Below are 15140 nucleotides of genomic sequence, written 5' to 3' on the forward strand. Positions count from 1 at the left end.
TGAAGATCAAAGATCTACTATGTAGAAATTACTGTAATCAAGAAGGAAGTTTGCCATAAGAGAGAAAACCGAGGACCACTCAGTGACTCTACATGGTCCCTGGCTATGACATACGGGTGAAGTGATACTTATCTTCCTATTCATAGAAACCTTTATTCAGTGTTTAGGTCAATTGAAATTTCCAGCAAGAGGCCTTTACCAGTATCCTCAAGCTCATTGCAGGGATTTCTTCCTCTGCATTCCCACAGCACTTTGTTTACAGCAGCTCGTGTTCCTGGAGGAATAGGCTTTGGTATTTATATATGTGTGTGTATATAATGTGTGTGTGTGTGTGTGTGTGTGTGTGTGTATATATATATATATATATATTCATTCCCCTCCTCCAAAGAACATTGAGCTCTTTGCCTCTAGTAGGTATTCAATAAATACTTGATGCATGATCAAATGTTTAAATAGATGATTCAACAAAGGCCCAAAGAACAATGATAAAATGAGGCAGAGATGGGCTTTAGGCTTTGCCTGAAGTACTTGGGAAGAACTGAGACTTACCTAGCCTCATAGATCCTTTCATGCTTATAGTGTGATGAAATATCTTGCAGTGGTAAATTGAGAAGATAGTTTTCAGCACAGTGATGTAAATGCTGATATATTTTTATTTTTTTATTTAAAATTGTTTTTCTTTTTTTACATTTTATTTTTGAGAGACAGAGCACGAGTGGGGGAAGGGCAGAGAGAGAGTGAGACACAGAATCTGAAGCAGGCTCCAGGCTCTAAGCTGTCAGCACAAAGCCCGATGCGGGGCATGAACCCACGAACTGCGAGATCATGACCTGAGCCGAAGTCGGATGCTTAACCGACTGAGCCACCCAGGCGCCCCAATACTGATATATTTTAAAAATGTTAGTGTTTCTGTAGATCTCCTTTATATGATGTAATATAGATTATTATTATATTAACCTGTAGTTTACTAAAGAGATGAATATTTCAAGCATTATGATATACCAAACTTGCAAGTAAAGAGCCCATATATTAAAACATTTTCCTGGGTACTAGCAATATTGTATAATTTAGTAAAACGGCCCTTCTCCCTCTGAATGTTATTCCACAGTGGTCTAACCATTTTCTAAAAGATATAATCCATGTAGAGAATTTCAGGAACCTCTAGAAGAAAGAGAAAGAAAAAAAATCACTATTTTTCTTATTTGTAACTAGGCGTTACATAGTTACACCTATATCAGAACATGTGACACTGGGGAAAGACCATGCAGAAAGCAAATTTTGAATAAACATCTTCCTATTGCAGATTCAACAAAAACCCAGTTCGGTTCAAGTACCTGTTTGTTGAAGGGAAATTGAGAAAGTAGGAAAACACTTTTCTGTATTTTTCAAAATAACATATTTGATCAGATATCTTCTGTCTGCCATCCATTCTAAATTATTTGGGATTACAAGTTTTCTCTCTCTCTCTCTCTCTCTCTCTCTCTCAACCTCCTTCTCTTTCATATCTTACTTGTTGTATATCACTTGACCTTGACAAAAATCATAAATATATTTAATGCAATAAAGAATAGGAATTATGAAGTAACTTTGTGTCATTGAGTCACAGAATCACAAGTTTGGAAAACTTTATTTTTTTAAATTATTTTTGAGAGAGAGACAGACAGAGCGCAAGTAGGGGAGGGGCAGAGAGAGAGGGAGACGCAGAATCCAAAGCAGACTCCAGGCTCCGAGCTGTCAACACAGAGCCCGATGTGGGGCTCGAACTCACAAACTGTGAGATCATGACCTGAGCCGAAGTCAGACCCTCAACCAACTGAGCCACCCAGGCGTCCCATGGAAGATACTTTAAAGGCATCTACTTCATGGTCTATCAATAGAGTATGATATTTTATCATATTAAATAAAATGCATGTGATATGTATAGCTTAGAAAGCATATATGGTGTGTATAATTTGTGCTTGATTGTAGTACATGAAGTAGATTTGCTAAAACAGAATATAATTCTGTGGGGTGCTAGGGTGGCTCAGTCGGTTGAGCTTCAGACTCTTGATTTTGGCTCAGGTCATGATCTCGGGGTCGTGGGATTGAGACCTGCATCGCAGGACCTGCTTGGCATTCCCTCTCTCTCTCTCTGTCCCTCAGCCACACCCTCTCTCTCAAAATAAATAAAAATAAACGTTAAAGATGAATATTATTTTGTAATCTCTGTGAAGAGTTGGATCTCAAATCCCCAGAGTCTGGAAATCAGTCTCCCTGTCATAGTTTAATATAATATGTCTCTATGAGGAAAACAAAATTGATAATAGCTAAGTGTTAATATGTGCCATTTCTGCCTCAATCCCTCTATTCGCATTCAGTGATTATTAGTCCTGTACTAAGATGCTGTTTTACAACAATGATCTCTTTAATGGAAAGCAATTTTATTGAATAAAAAAGGCCAGTAGTTTAAGATCTAAACTGGTGGTTTTCAACTAGATGGGAGTTTGGTGGGCAGTTTTGCCTTCCAGGGGATATGTGTCTTGTCTAGAGATTTCTTGTTGCCATAACTGAGGGGGAGAGTGCTATTTAGTATCACCCAGTGGGCAGAGGCAAGGATGCAGTCCCAACAACAAAGATTTATTCTGCCCAAAGTGTCAGTAGTGATGAGGTTGAGAAACAGTGCTATAAACTGATGTGACAAAATATTTACATGTTTAATTGGAATTGTACATATCTTAATTCATTAATAAAGCACATGGGAACATTAGCATGTTTATCTGTCAAAATCAAGTAAATATGAAAGTAATTTCTAAGGATACTTTTCTCATTTCTACTTACCTTCCTCCCCAACAGTTCATCTGCAGAAATAAATTTCTCTAAAATTTCTGTGGAACTGTGATTTAGTTCTTATGTCATAAGCCCTGTGCCAGTTGTAACCTTCTATGGCACCTAACAGAGCTACAGAGCTCAAAACAACGCTTTTTTTTTTTTTTTTCAAAACAACGCTTTTAAGAATGATGATGCTATTGAAGTATCAGTGCAATGAAAAATAATTAACCACACCAAATTACAGCATGTAAAAATAGACTCTTTAATTCTTACCCTAGTTTCTGTATTATTTACTGTTCTGCTTCAAATATGGTAGCAAATTCTGAAATTTAATATAACTTTTAAGATACTCACATGTCTCTATTTTATCAATGTGAAGAGAATGATTACTCTGAACTTGATAGTCTTTAAGAGTTAATTTATACAGAGGACACCTGGGTGGCACCGTTGGTTGAGCATCTGTTTCTTGATGTTAGCTCAGGTCTCGATCTCAGGGTTGTGAGTTCATGTCCAGTGTGGGCTCCACACAAGGCATGCAGCCCACTTAAAAATTAGTTTATGTGGAAAAAGCATATATCACCAATATGGCCAAAATTATTATATTTTTATTAGTGCAGTTAGAAATAAACTATGGTCACCTAATTTCAAAATTACACCAGAATCTGCTTCAGTGCCTCCTTAAATTATTTGCTGTACAAAGTCTATACCTATGTTGTATTTATGATCACTTGTCTGAGATTTTATATGTCGGAATTATTGGGCCACCAGATTTTTCCTATGCTATGCATTTCCCATTGTATTTTTATTGAATTCTCCTGTATAACCTTTCCAGTTCTCTTGGTCTTTATCTTTAGTTAATAAGTCTTTGTAAAAAAAAAATCTTAAATATTTACATACCGCTTCTCAAGTATAACGTGTTTTTGCATTTTATTTTATGTCAGACATTTTGATAGCAATAGTAATATTAATAATTCATAACAATACCTTATATTTATAAAACATATTTACTACAGAAGGTTTTTAACCCAGTTTAAAATATCTTATGGCATATACATATACGCATAGATATAACGCGTACCCCCTAGAAATGCACACATTTGTGCGCACACACATTCTTTCCATATTTTCTATTTAGCTTCTTTGAGGAATGACATCATAGCCATTCTATATTTGTAATAGTCCAATAATCTCTAGGTTATAAAACCATGAATAATTTAACCAACTAATATTACAGGGAGAAAACTGCCGAGGAATTTTAGTGAGCTAAATTCAATTCAGACTTGGCAAATCAAAGATAAAATCTTTTGCTTCTATGAAAAGTACAAACAGAACCATTTATGTTGACAGGTTCTTTGGGTGTGTGTGTCACTGACACTTCATCTCAAAGACTGAGACATCTGTAGAAATCAGGATGCTAATTCATCACCAAATCACAGTGGTTTTGTAGCCACTCTATCTCTACAGGGTTAGGGATGTTAGCTCTACTGCACATTCAAGTAGTCCTAGTCTCTGCATCAGATGAACCTGGGAGTTGGTATACTCTTAGGAAAGAGGAAAGTTGATGTTTATAGCCAACTTGAAAATGATTTCTGAAATCATCACATCTGTGATTCCTAATACAATCCAACTGATTATTATTCATTGTGCCCTAGGTCTGTAGACCAGTGCTTCCGTCTGTAACCATTGGCCTTTTACCTACTGCCCTCATTCTTGTCACATGTCTTATTTCCCTTAGGTTTATTATTCTCTTAAGAGTTCCGTCCTGGCTAATTTTGGATATCAAGCTGTCATTAAAAGACCCAACTTATGAATTCTTAAATACTTTTAAAAACAACCCTTTGCTTTGTAGTCATCACAGTAAGAAAAAAGACATTTCACATCATCGTTTGCAAAACACAGAGCACAAATAATCCTTACTTTCTCTTGAAATTAATAAGTAAGTTCCATAGAGAGAAATATTCTCTTCTATAGTGTCATCCATGAATTATTATAAGATTGTTTGCTTTGTGTTTGTTTCTCTTCAAGAATGAGTGCCATGCAAGCAAATCCACGTTCTCTGCACATCAGAGACAATCTAAGACAGCCTTCAGAATCCCCAAAGTTACACTGTTGCCAACTTCTCCCTGATTTTCAAAGATGTTAATGTAATAACCAAAATGGAAAGGACTTCAGATATTCAAGTGAGAAATCTAATACGATGTCTGTTCAATGCCAGGCATTGCTCTTGGGGATACAAAGATAAGAATATTTTGTCCCATTCCTTTATTGTTGCACTTCCATCATGCTAATAAAACGCTATGTACTTGAAATTCATGTAACTTTAAATTTTATTACGGGGGCACCTGGGTGGTTCTGTTGGTTAAGTGCCCGTCCAACTCTTGATCTCATCAGGTCATGATCCCAGCGTCGTGGACTTGAACCCTGTTTTGAACTCTGCACTGACAGCACAGAGCCTACTTGGGATTCTTTCTCTCTCTCTCTCTCTTTCTGCCCCTCCCCCACTCATGTGCACGCTCTGTCTCTCAAAATAAGTAAATTTAAAGAAAATAAAATCTGGGGCGCCTGGGTGGCTCAGTCGGTTAAGCAGCCAACTTCGGCTCAGGTCATGCATGATCTCGCGGTCTGAGAGTTTGAGCCCCGCATCGGGCTTTGTGCTGACAGCTCAGAGCCTGGAGCCTGTTTCAGATTCTGTGTCTCCCTCTCTCTGACCCTCCCCCATTCATGCTCTGTCTCTCTCTGTCTCAAAAATAAATAAACGTTAAAAAAAAATTTTTTTTAAAAAAAGAAAAGAAAATCTATTGCAAAATTTGGTATCTATATAGCACATTAACATTCTATAAGAATGAGAAAAGTGGTCTGTAAGAAATAGGAAAGAATTACACTTTTTGCAAAAATAATTTTCTTATTTTCCCTGTATACCTGGTAAAGGATTCACCTCATTGGTACCTAAGCTTTATAAACTGTTTTCACTTCTTGACCAACCATGGGAGTACCACCAGTTGTCAAAAAAAGGTGTGCTTTTATAATGATAGGAAATAGAGGTGTGTATCCTGTCATAATTTAAGGTACAGATGGAGATCATCTTAGAGTCATTACATATTTAAGCAACTTGCTATATACTGATGAAAAAACAAAATGTCAAATCAGAAAATAGTTTTCTTGGGCTGACATCCCTGCATCGGTGTAGTACATGAACAGATTTTAAAATACATAATAAAAGTTCCACATCTAGGATACAAAGTAGTATAGAAAACAAGCACTATATTGAAAAATAAAGTAATTTCTTAATTCTCATTAGTTTGCATATCTGCAACCACATATCTAAACCCTCACAACTGAAGAGACCGTTTCTTCATTTACAGTCTTATGTTCTGCGATGGTTCTAAGTTAAAAGGAATTAGCATTGCAGTATGGGAAACACTAAACAACTTATAAATTAGTGAGGTAATTTTTTATTATAATACCATACATACAATAAACAGCTTTGGTAAATTACTTTAATAGCAAGTGAAAAACACATTATTATGACTTATAATTTGTATTCTTTATTTTAATCATGTTAAAAATTCTGGAAACTAGTTGTTCTGTGGCATGTTTACATGAAGTTTGTGTTTGTAATAATGATTTTGTTCACTGAGCAAAATTGCTTTAAAGGGAAGTATCTTCCTTGGTTGATAGAATTTTAAAATAGGAATTTTATTACCTTTTTTTTTCTCTACTAAGATTAATGATTTTTATCCCCATATGAAATTTTCCTACACATTGTGACGGATGGGTAACAGTGAAAGATAGTGTTCATTCTGTCTTGTTTCCTCAGTAAATCATAAAATGGTATTTATTTGTGTTGCAAATTGCCTTAGCTTTGCGCTTCAGCACCACCTGGTGGACAAAATATCTTTTTTCCCCCTCTACAGTTTAAAATAGCCCCTTCATACTCTATATCCAATTATGACACATCTTAATAGATATTTAATTGAAAACATATTTACTATTAAAAACAGTTGTGAATAAACTAAGATGAAAAATCTGAGATGTTTCCTAAGTACTATTGCCAAGTTAAATCCCTGAGGCTTTTAAACTTCATGAATATATACAGATTTGTATAGTATGTTGCATACATATGCTAAAGTTGTGGGGGTTTTGACAATTTAATTTTTATCATCTAAATTTTTCCTCGATAAAAAATTAAATAAGATCAGGAAGTCTTCTGTACCTTAGTAGCAGATTATGGTTTGAGTTAGATTGTCTATACAAAATTCAGAGTAACCACTTGGTAAACACTTTACAAAGAATTTTTATGCTACAGATTCCTGTCTTGTTAATATTTTATGTGTAATTAAAATTAAAACCAGTATATTAACCATTGCTACTATAAAATAAGCCATTTTCAGTTTCATTTTTCTACTTTTAAAATTTAGTTGTGGTCTTATATGTATTAGTTCTCAGTTTTTAATAGTTTTTTAAAATTTTCCAGAGGTTAAATTTGACAGTATTTTCAATGAAAAACACAAATATATATAAAGCTAATTTTGAGAATTTTAAAAATGATGATCTTTGTGTAGTTTCATGTGACTGTGAAATAGAGTATAATTTTTTCTTATGACATCCAGTTAAGAAGAGAATATCCTTTCAGATTCCACTATGTTCCTTTGGGATACACACTTATCTATTCCCTGGTAAAATTGAGGGGTCTATAAATTTGAATGTGTGACATTCCAAAGCTTAGTAGCTAAAGAAGAATTGTTGCTATTTAAGTAGGAAGTATGTTCTAGCTTCATACTTTCTATAGTCATATAAGATAAAATTATAATAGATAATCTTCATTAAGACATATATCTTGAACTAAAGTTATTTGCTTGGTTACTTCAAGAAAACATTTAAAATCTCTCTTTTTTCTTCCTTTCATCTAAAGGCCTTGGATCGTATACTGTAAATTCAGCATATGGAGATACCATTATTATGCCTTGCCGACTTGATGTACCTCACAATCTCATGTTTGGAAAATGGAAATATGTAAGTGTGACCTACCTTGGACTTGGTTAACTGCTTCTAGTTTTTGATTTTTGTTTGTTTGTTTATGTTTGTTTGTTTTTGAGATACTATTCCTTCTGTGAGTAAATGTGAATTTCAAATTAACATAATGGCAATATTCAACTGTGAGTACAAGTGTAGGAAGGTAGAATTAATGTGTTGAATATCTCAAAAGAGTAATTCCTAAGTCTTACATAAGAAGTGCTATTTTAAAATAAAGCCAATAAACACGTAATTCTTAGATCATATTAGTCTGAAAGATTTAACCTTAAATGTTAGAGGCAGAGGAAAAGGCAGAGTTCCAGAGTAAAATCAGTGGAATATAGGACAGAGCTCAGTGAAAGACGGCAGCCTTTCTCCGTATACTCATGTTCTATTTGGTGTGGCTATTGCAAAGGCAAAATACACTAGTTGCTAGAGTACCCAAATATTCATTGGGAATTAGTCATCAGCGTTAGAAGCTTGTTTTTAGTATTGTCTTAGGAACATATTGATGTGGCAGGTCCTTTTTACATTTAACATTTGTTCCTTTAGTCATTTCTTACAGATAACACATCATATCTTCTCAGGTGTCAAGGTACAGATGGGTCTGGAAATGGAGGGTAGATATCCTGGTAGATGGATATAGGGTGGCTAGGTAACATCTAATGATAAAATGTTTCAACTTAATTACCGAAACCAACAAAAGGTAGCTGTGTGGCACAATTTCCTAAGGCTGAATCACATGAGACTCATGGTAGTTTGCAAGCTTAAAGTAGCCATATATTTCCTTGAACACAGTAGGCAGTTTTTCCCAAGTTCCCCAAAATGTTAAAACGTATTTAAATAGGAAAAAAAAAATCCTATGGTCAAATAATTTTTGAAAACTTTATCACAATACTTCTCAGAGCTTTCCACACACTAAAATGCATTATGAATTGTCTAAGATTGATTCATTTCTTAGATTTTTTTAACCACCAACTTTTTCTTTCAAGTATCTGCCAGAACAAACATTTTGCAGAACACACTTTGGGAAATGTACTTAAGGTTGCACTCAAGGAAGGATAGAACACAGTCTTTCAAAATGTACGTTCTTAAGTCAGACTGACATATTCTGCCGTATACTTGTGGGATTCTGGACATGTGAATGAACCTCCATTGTCTCATCTATAAAATGAGGTGATAAGAGTAATCTTCCTTACAGTGTTGTGAGGGTTCCATGAAGTAATTCTTATCAGAATATTGACTGAGCCCTTGGCACAAGGTACCTGTTACGACTGTTGGGCTGTGGATCTCTAAACGTACGTGCTTGTATGAGGGTCATATGGAAGCAGAGGAAGGGGACTTCCTCTGTGCTCTCCTTCTGATACCTAGATCACAGTGGGCAATTTTGAACTATTTCTGGTTTCTTATTAAACTAGAAATAGGAAGCTATGGCCTATGAGTCTATTCACTCCCCTAAAACTCCAAGTGAGACTACCACATACTTGACCTGTTGTGCCAAACTTCCTGCCAAAATGAATGGAACGCAGATGGTGAAACACTGTAATCATAAACATTCCTGATGATAATTCAGGGAATAATTTTCACCTAAACTGAACTGGTACAGTGGTAGTGCAAACAATAATGACAATTTTCAAATTGTTAATTAAGCCAAAAGCTTCAGCAATAAACTGATGAGATATGTATGAAGTACCATGTGCTCTAAAAACAGTGTTGATTTGTAGACATAGTACAAAGGCTCTAATTTAATGAAAGATAAATGGTAGGTTTGGAAAGAGTGAAAGGGAGCAAACAGGGGAAGGATGGGTTAGCTTTTCCCCACCTGCACAGTAATCCCCTGTGAATAGAGATCATAGTTCCCTGAGTCCACACCTCACCCCCACCTCTTCTCCAGCATCTGCCTCAGTGCCTGGGACAGAAGGGGTATCTGACAGCTATCAAGAGCAGTACGGTGCAGTCATGATGGAGCTAGGGTGTGGAACTTCAACCTTGGCTCTCCTGGGACACACTAGCTGGGCTCCTGGATGATTTATTTAAGCAACCTCTGTCTGTACTGTGTAATCTGTAAATGGATCTAATATTGCAACTCTAACCTTCAGGGTTGTTATGAGTATTAAATCAGTTAATGCATGGAGAGCCCAAAGAAGATACCTGGCATATAATTAAATGCTCAAAATTTAATAACTATTATTCATTATGTAAATGTTTGAATATAGAAATAGAAGGGACTGGTTTAACATCTTTCTCTCAGTGAAGGAATGATTGAGAGCAAGGATTTGCTTTGTAAACCATGGGAAAATTAAAAAATTTAAGGAGAATATTATTGATGTATTCAGATGTTCAACCAAATAAAACTTTTGGACTCTAAAATTAGCTTAGTAATTACCTTGGCTTGGGGCGCTATAACAAAATACCATAGAGTAGGGAGCTTACACAAAATATATTTATTTCTCATAGTTCTGGAGGCTTGGGAATCTAAGCTCAAGGTGCTCGCAGGTTTGGCTCTTTGTGAAGGTCCTTCTTATTTGCAGACAGCTGCCATTTTGCTATGTGCTCATATGACCTGTGTTTTCATGGAGAGAGAGACCTCTCTTCCTCTTCTTATGAGGCTACTAATCCCATCATAAGTGCACCATCCCAGGACCTCATATAAACCTAATTACCTCTCAAAGGCTTCCCCTCCAAATATCAACACACTGAGGGGTTGGGGCTTCAGCATATGAATTTGGTGGTGACACAAACATTTAGTCCATAACAGTAATAAATATTAATAATTCTAAAAATGTAACTTCCCACAGCACCTTGAACTTTGCCATGTACTTTAAAATATTTTATCATATTTTATTTTCTCAAAGGCCTTGTGAGGTAAGTTAAAGGGATTGGCTGCTATTTTAGAGTAAATTGCTTATTTGGTAAAAAGATTTTTGTGGGAGCAAAGGAAGAGATGAATTATATGTCTCGGGCTCTTGGCATAATTGTTCATGTCAGATTATATTTTATTTTGATAATAAGTTTTTACACGAAAGCTCTTTGAGCTAAGTTTTATGACTCAGATAGCAAAACTATGGATTTTAGTGATTAATCTGATCCTGTTGCTTAATGGACATGATTGTTTCACAAGGGCAAATACTGTTCCTCCATGAAGACTCATTAAATTATGTTATGAGTAAAGGTCAGCTATGTCAGTTTTGGCTGAAACTAAAAGGTGTGGACATTTGAAGTATGTGGATTAAAGTAATGAATATGCAAAAGATAACCGTCCAGGATTTCTAAATTAGTGTTTGCAGCCCATGTGTATGCTTGCTGGGAAGGTTAGCTGAATATCATTTTGTACATTTGCATGTTTGTTTTCATCTATTTTTTTCTTTTATATTAGACCTAATGCCAGCCCTTGTTGGTTTCAGAACAGTCACTAATTCTGTTGTTTGGATGCAAGGAAAGTTAAGACTCCAATAGCTTTGTCTTTCCATTTTCACATATTTAAACTGATAACCTGTAAAAGAACTTACAGCCTCTCCTCTTATGAAGAGTAATTTTCTGTAACCAAAGAATTTATGTGAAGCTCATATCCACAATGACTCTTCGTAGACAGAACTATAAATATTGGTAGAAGAATATGGCCAAGGAAATTGTGTTACTTTGGATGTAATCCTGAAACATCTGAATATGCTTGTTTTTAAAATGTGTTATTTTAATTTTTAGGAAAAGCCCGATGGCTCCCCAGTATTTATTGCCTTCAGGTCCTCTACAAAGAAAAGTGTGCAATACGATGATGTGCCAGAATACAAAGACAGATTGAGCCTCTCAGAAAACTACACTTTGTCTATCAGTAACGCAAGGATCAGTGATGAGAAGAGATTTGTGTGCATGCTAGTAACTGAGGACAATGTGTTTGAGGCACCTACAACAGTCAAGGTGTTCAGTAAGTAGTCTGGGGTGTAACTGCTAAGTGGGATTGATGGCTTGTACTAGAAAATGTTCTTTAGAAAGAAGAGTGAACTCTCTGTGGTGTCTCCACAGCAGGTATCTGTAAAGAGGACTTCTAACGATCTTCATTCTGCTCATGCATGCTGTCAGTGAGGAAAACCAAAAACCTGAATTTCAAATAGGAGTTTTGCAGTGAGGAACTAGAAGAATATTCTCTGTTGTTTTGTTGGGTAAAATTTCCTGTGATATGAAGTACTACCAAGTGAAAACTGGCATGTGATCTTTAACTTTCACTGACACGTACAAATAAATGTTCTGTGAAATATACATAGCTATATGATACACATATCCGTGCATATCAGGCACATACACACACACACACACACACACACACACACACACACACACATACATATATACATACATATATATATGTATTAGGCTGAATAATATAAAATTAAGATTTTGATATATAAAAACAACAAAATACAGGCAAATCCAAGCCATGTTATAAATGAGAAATCTAAGCTTTCTGCATGTGTACATATGTATAGTACTATATACGCACACACATGCACACACACACATATATATCCTGGCCTTTAATGCCGTTGCTATATTTCTTCAAAGTGTTCAGTTGTATTAGCAAATTGCTCCAAAATTAAAAAAAAAAAAAGCTCACCACACCCTGAATGTGTATGTGGAATACACCAAGGAGAAAAAGTAGAGTAGGGTTGGAAGAAGTCGGCAGAAGAAACTTGGAGTAATTACTGTAGTCATTATGGCAAAGTTACTTTGCCTAATGATAATATATAGTTAATGTTACTGTGCAAATAGCTATGTAAATGAGTGACTTGAGAAGTTCTAATTAAAACATTTTATCTTTTAATATTGAAATAAAAATCCCACCTCCTATTACATCATAATATTTTAGAAATTACAGGGAGAAAAATAGGTCACAAACGTTTCAGGATGCCAGTCTTTTTTAATTAGGGTAGAAGGTCTCAGTTTTCAATTTTTTCCCTGTTTTCTGATAACTTGACCGCACCTAGAAATTATTAAAATAAATAGGGAAGACAGAAACCTAGAGGGGCTTGCTACTACAGAAAACAATCATGGATTTTCCCCATTTTTCTTAGCCGCATAACAGCCTATGCGACTAAGGAGAACTGTCCCTAAGTATTTACATAGATTTCAAAGCTCCTATGGGCTCATGACATGGATTCAAAGCATGTTTGTACTATCAAAGGAAACCTTTGTTCTCCAGAACCTTGTAAAAGCAATTATATGTTTCAATTGATTACCTTTCAGCTTAGAAGGCACTTTCCAGAAAACATCCACCCTTTTCAGTCATTTTATGACTCAAACCAAATTCCAAGTATTTGCCAGTCATGCCTTCCATTAAATATCCCAAATAATATGCATCCTTTATTTACCAGTGTTCCATGTATTTTTCTTTTTCTTTCTTTCTTTCTTTCTTTCTTTCTTTCTTTCTTTCTTTCTTTCACTTCACTTTGATGTTATTAGGAAGATGGATGGTGAACTTCTAGGGACACTTTTTGTAAAGAGAATAAACCAAAATATTTTTTTTTTATTAGGCCATGATGTCATAAATATAAGTACACAACAAGAATGTCACACAGTAGGTAGAGATTAAGTCACAGCTCCCTGAAGTTTACATGTATTGATTTGTCATTGTCGGGTTTCTTTTTCACTGTGTTAAAAATTATCAAATAGCAAGATGGTCTACAGGAAAGTTGAGAAAATCCAGGTTGTTTCCTTTAGAAGAATCATTTGTGACAATTTTCAGAATACACTTTAAAAATATCATACAGCAATCCGAAAAAAAAAATCCAGTTGGTCTACTTTGATAAAATTTGTATGCTATTTTGGAATACAGAGGATTTCCATGATTGTGAAAACAAACTCACACCCCACATACTGTCAGCACCTCCCTACCCCCCCTCTCTTTTGAATGTTGTTGAAAACAAAGTGATTCTCAGAAACAGAATTTGCATTCTAGGCTCTGGGCCAGGGAGAATTTAAACAGACAAGTTACACACTCTTGAAAATGGCATTTTATATTAGAAGCTGTGGGACCTCCAAGTCCAATTAAATGAACAGCGCAGCTCATGATAAGGAAAGTGTTTGCAAAAGCATATAGAGGCTTTGCTTTTTTAAAAAAATAATGAATTTACTTTGGGTCACATTTTGTGAAGCAAACAACAGCTGTGACAGGGAGGCTTTTATTCTGTGCATGTATATATTGCAGGCACTTAAGAGTTACTAGACTCATCAATCAGTCCTCTGTTTCCTTCTGTCAAATCACCTAGCAACATGCACTGTGTACTATAGAATCAAGTATGGTTAACGCGAGCTAATCCCAGATCAGCTTGCTGCAGAGTGCCATCCTCATGGGCAAACTCAAACTGTTTTTATTCAAAGTGAGGCCATGACTGATGACTCTGTTACCTCTGATGTAGGTTTGTTTGTTTAGTTTTAAACTGTATCTCAGATACAATAGTCATGCCCATAAAGCAAGCCAGATTCAAATAAGTCCCATTTTTTATTGCCACTAGTACAGCTTTTTATTTTATTTTTCCTTTTTTTTAAAGTTTATTTATTTTGAGAGAAAGACAGCAAGCAGGGGAGATACAGAGAGAAGGAGAGAGAGAATCCCAAGCAGGCTCTATGCTGTTAGCACAGAGGCCTAGTGCAAGGCTCAAACTCATAAACCATGAGATCATGACCTGATCCCAAACCAGGAGTACAACACTTAACCGACTGAGCCACCCAGGTGCCTCTTGCACAGCTTTTTAAAAAATAATTGGATGGCATCAGAATTAAACTGTGTTTGCATTTAATGCACATTTGAAGTTCATAAAAAAATTTCAGAAACAACAGTAGAGACTTTAAAGGTCTGAAAGATTCATTGCAGTCATTGTACAAAAGTCTTGGAGCTCAAAAGAGTACCCAGATTGCCAACTGGCTGTCAGTAGTTTAACAGAAACATCACCGACTGGTTATCAGAAGACCTGGCTTTGTTAGGTCTGCTGCTAATTTCTGACTTTGGGGAGGTTTACTAGTCTGGCACTACGATTCTCTCATCAACAGTAAAATGACTGCTTTGAACTTGTGGGTGGTTTTCCCACTGTGTTCCTAGGATTTTCTTGAGTAGCTAATGAAGAGGGCTGGTAGGTCAGGTGAGGCACTGCTTCGATTAGTTAGCCTTCCACCCACTCGATATTTCAAAGTTTTTTCGTGATAATTCATTTAGGAACAACAACATAAAAGGGAGAATGGCTCTAGCTCTAAAAAGGCATTTGAAAACCACAGTCTAGGCTAATTGGTAAGCCCTCCTGTACTCTACTGTCTGGTGTTAAAAGGAAGAC

The 15140-nt window shown here is 35.7% G+C and overlaps 1 protein-coding gene across 2 annotated transcripts in view; it reads left to right on the forward strand.

The window, feature by feature from the left end:
- ALCAM (activated leukocyte cell adhesion molecule) overlaps positions 1-15140 on the forward strand; it is a 213674-nt gene that overhangs the window by 148768 nt on the left and 49766 nt on the right. For both annotated transcript variants that reach the window (XM_049628114.1, XM_049628113.1), the window contains exons 2-3: positions 7721-7821; positions 11524-11743. In XM_049628114.1, coding sequence (XP_049484071.1) covers positions 7721-7821; positions 11524-11743 — 321 coding nt within the window. The remainder of the gene's footprint in view (positions 1-7720; positions 7822-11523; positions 11744-15140) is intronic.

The sequence above is a fragment of the Panthera uncia genome, chromosome C2 (genome assembly GCF_023721935.1).
Source record: "Panthera uncia isolate 11264 chromosome C2, Puncia_PCG_1.0, whole genome shotgun sequence".
NCBI lineage: Eukaryota > Metazoa > Chordata > Mammalia > Carnivora > Felidae > Panthera > Panthera uncia.